The sequence below is a fragment of the Olea europaea genome, unplaced genomic scaffold, assembly GCF_002742605.1.
Source record: "Olea europaea var. sylvestris unplaced genomic scaffold, O_europaea_v1 scaffold4339, whole genome shotgun sequence".
NCBI lineage: Eukaryota > Viridiplantae > Streptophyta > Magnoliopsida > Lamiales > Oleaceae > Olea > Olea europaea.
This window is the reverse complement of record NW_019262645.1, coordinates 18,618-22,943: the sequence shown is the minus strand read 5'-3', so window position 1 is coordinate 22,943 and position 4,326 is coordinate 18,618. Positions and strand designations below refer to the sequence as shown.

Genomic DNA, 4,326 nt, shown 5'->3' with positions numbered 1-4,326 from the left:
GTTCATGATAAAAATGAAATGGTAATAAAAACTCATTTCCCGAAAAATAAATATATTCATTTGTTAACATGTTTGGTCTTCATTTTTTAAAATTTATTTTTCTTCAAACATATTTTCAATCATATATTTATGGAATTCACACTTTTGCTCTTGAATTAACCCCCTCAATAAATTATTATTTAAACGGTTTGTAAACATTTTGATTGATATTATTTTTTGGTCAACCAAATGGTTACTATATACCTTTTATGTACATATATAAAAATAATTTTTTTATTTAAACTTAATTATGTGCTCAAAAATAAACTTTCTAAAAATACATGGTTGATAGCGCGAGAAAATGGTGAAAGAGATAATGTGGAGAAATAGAGAGGCATGACTGTAGCGTGTAAAAATGGAGAAAGAGTAAATAGGGCTCTATGACATAATCCTCCACGCCGTTGAAATTGAGGAAAAGCAACAAAGTCACTGTATCAAACACGTAAGATAAACGACGTCGTTTCTTTCTCTCCATAAATTTTAAAAAAAAAAAAAAAAAAAGCTACAGTATGACACAATGGAATAATCTATTGTTCTTTCTACAGTAATAAAACATTCCCCTTTTTATATAGTAGTAAAAATTGTTTGATGTGACTTTTCGAACAGTGCAATTATAGAACTCTACATTTTACTAGTCCACATTTTTTTCTCTCAAAAATCGTATTAATATGCTCTTTGTTTCATTGATGTGCAAAATGGAAGAATTTCTCATGTATCAACTTTCAAGAAGTGAAGCATTGCAAGTCCGAGGCATGAAAGATCACAAATCCACCCATCACAACATAAAAAACCATATATCAATTCATTATTGTACGCAACATAAAAGTGCACAAGTTGATGTATCATCGTACGCAACAACAAATAAGAGCACACATCTTACTGCTCAATGGATAAATAGCACAGCCATGTAAACTCAACATTCAGTTTACACACATGGTTTGAAATCAACTTTGGACACTAGCTGTTCGGAGATGGAAAAGTTGGAAGAGTCGGTTCAACGACCTGAAGCAAACCCGTGGCAAGCCTCCTCGTAAGATCCTCAACCGGTACTTTAACCACATCCTTCCTCATGCCAATATCAGCTGCATATCGGCTGGCACAATAAACTCCAATAGCAGTTGCTGCCATTCCATAAACATTGGTGGTCACGAGACGTAGTGGTGTAGACAAAACGGCAGCAAGAGGGCCACCTATAATCGATACAGCTTGTCCACTTTGTCCCAGTGTACTTTGGTCAAGCACGAGCATTCCCGTCTTGCAGTAAATTGCAAAGTCCTCACAATTGTTTTTAAATACATTATAGCAACCAAATCCATTGTCAAGCAGGTATTTTGCTCGATGGACGACAAGGTCATCAGCATCCGAGACGGCAAGAGTACAAGTCCCTCCGCGTGCTTTCGCCAGAAAAAGAGCAGGGCTAACTGCATACTCAAAGCGATACAGAATTCCACCAGCAAGGAAACAATTCAAACATGAGGACACAACCCCATGACCGTCTTCAGGTGGGGTACACGTGGCACAAGGTACACGAGGTCGAGATGGTCCAGAGCTTACTAGAATCACGTCTAACACAGTTCCTGTTCCTACTTCTTGGCCACGTCTAGTGAAATGTATAACTTTGTCATCTCCAACATAGATGCCTGTAGTCATTCATATTTAGATAATATAATATAATATATGTATTGTCAGAGTAACATATAACCAGAAAAAGAAGATAAACAAACAAGCAAATTCTTGTGTCACACTGTCAAAAAAAAGTCATTTGTAAGACAACAGCAGATAATGAAGACGGTTAACAAATGAAAGTAAGAGATCTTTCCCTGAATTAGTTATATGTATGGATTTTGTTCCTCCCAACTTTCCAAAGAATCAGTAACAAAAAAATTCTAGAAGAATACTACAAATAATATAAAATTCCAGGATCGGGCTGTGTTAACACCATGACTTATTAGTTGAGCTGCCTCTAGAATCATGTAACAATATCCATTTACAGCAAGAGGTAGAAAATGTTTCTAGTGGTAATCTACCGATAGTCACAGCAAAAGTACCCCGGGGGTGAGACTAAGTCCACCAGTTCTTCTCCAGCGATATTCATATGATTATACAATATATACGTGAACTATGGATTCCCATTCAGCCATTCAACGTCACCAACTTCATAAATTCACTTCAGAAAAAACTGAACATCCCTTCTGTACAAATTTGGTTAAGAAAAAGGAAAGAAATGCGAGAAAGCTGTTCTAAATTTTTCCTGCATTTTTCCAAGAGGAGCATTGTGCAGAACACTTCACTGAAAATACAACTTTTCTTGTAACTTGAGTAACTACGATTCACTTTCAGAGTTTTTTAATTTTTTGCTTTCCACCAAAATATAGAGGACAGGAATTTTCTATTTCCTTTACCACTTTTCCTGGAAGGCAGTGTACCCACAGCTTTCTAGCTGCTCAAACAAAGTTTCAAAATTTTGAATTTAAAGGAAATCACATTGGTTTGCAAGCACTCTTCCTTGGACAAGGTATCATATTAGAAATATGTACTATTTCCATCTCTGTATAGATAGCCTTTAAAGACGTGAGCTCCATATATATGCAAAGCCAATATGAGTTTTAATAGATGAGGCTCGTATAATACAATGCTATAGATCCTATAATAAGCCTTCAACTATGCCTATATCTTGTCACAACCATGGAAAACACATCAACTTCCTTCCAGTCAAAAATAAGGGGAACTGGCAACCTGCTACCCTTGTTTCAAAATCTCAAGTCAATATCTGAATTTACCCCCTCAAGTATATGATAAACATACTCATCCAGAAACAAAGTGAAATCCAGCACAATGTTACAGGACAATATGGGAAAATGTCCATTTATGATCAAGTAGAGAGGTATTTGTGTAACAACAATCGGCTTATCTATATTTGGCAATGGTGAAGGTGATGTTTTAACAGGAATGGTTTGCTAAAAAGCTGCTCAGGGTGAATTGTGGCTTGCAATAACAAACTTTGAGTGAGAACAACGATGGGGACTGGAGAGTTTTGCTTGAGGAAAGTACTACCAATTATCAAAATGATGCCATATTGAGAAGAATAGACTCACCAACTTTTTTCCTTAAATTATAAACAGTACAAGTTAAAAGAAGGGCATTATGCAAAGAATCTCGAATTGTCAATTACTACGAAACTCTAGGATTATTTTTGTATTTATATAAAAAAATTACAAGCTTAAGTACAGTTGAAAAGGGGGTTTACAATCAAAGGTGGTGCGATTTATCATTGAGATGCATGTCATTGTTAAATCCTTCAAGCGTGAGAGTGGGATAATGCTGTTTATCAGCTGAACAGCGGATTCATGACAATCAGATCTTTGACTCTGATTTCATGAAAGTTGACAGAGAGGATTGTAAACGGGAGATAAAAGGCAGCAAACTATTTGGTAGGGAAAGAAATTTGCAAAAGATGTTTCTAACCATTGCAGCATTTTATATTTACAAAATGATCGCAAGAGTACAAATGAGAAAGTGCAGATTATTATATGAGCATCGTGCAGAAAATTCTGTTAATTCCAGAACAAATGTCCCAACTTTGGAGCAAAATCCAACCATGAAATCACTACTTTTTTCTCCACAAAAATGTAGACTCCTAGTCAACCATGATGATAGAGATTTTCTTCATTATTATTCATTTAACCACAATCATGCATAATCGCATTGCATATACATCTAAAAATTTCAATACATTGGAAGGTCCGATCACTTTCAAAAAAGTCCAAGCACTTAAGATGAATGCAGAAATAGAAGTCTCAAACTAACAATTCCACTCAATTTTGCAGATAAATAATCTTTCTCCTAAACTTCCTGTAGAACACAATAATCACAAAGTCAATATATCCATTTTTCCAATAATGTTAACAACTTAATTGCGGGTTGCCATTCCAATTGTTTTTAAGATACACTGGTAACTCTTAGTCCTCTCACCCTCCACCGCACTCCCATCTCACTTGAGACCAACAAACAATGGCCATTTCACCGATGCAGTTGTCAATGACATCGGATAGAACTCACCATTAATAGAAGAGATCACCCAAGTTCTTATAGCCCATAAATTGAGCCTTATTTAGCCCATGTTTGACAACCCTTAAAATGAGCTTTTTGGGAAAATGAGTTTTGGAGTAGAGAATATGTGGTTAAAAATTAAGAAATTTTTTTTTGATTTACATGCAGAGTATTTTATTGTGGGAATTTGTAGTTGAAAATAAATTTAAGAAAAAAAGAGGTGATTTAATGGTTGTC

At 35.3% G+C, this 4,326-nt stretch overlaps 1 protein-coding gene across 1 annotated transcript; it reads right to left on the bottom strand.

Annotated features, from left to right (window-relative positions):
* Window positions 1-797: 797 nt before the first annotated feature.
* LOC111387875 lies at window positions 798-1,710 on the bottom strand. Its single transcript, XM_023012471.1, has one exon. The coding sequence runs from the start codon at window positions 1,687-1,689 to the stop codon at window positions 997-999; it is 693 nt and encodes a 230-aa protein (XP_022868239.1). The 5' UTR covers window positions 1,690-1,710; the 3' UTR covers window positions 798-996.
* Between the last annotated feature and the right edge of the window lie 2,616 nt (window positions 1,711-4,326).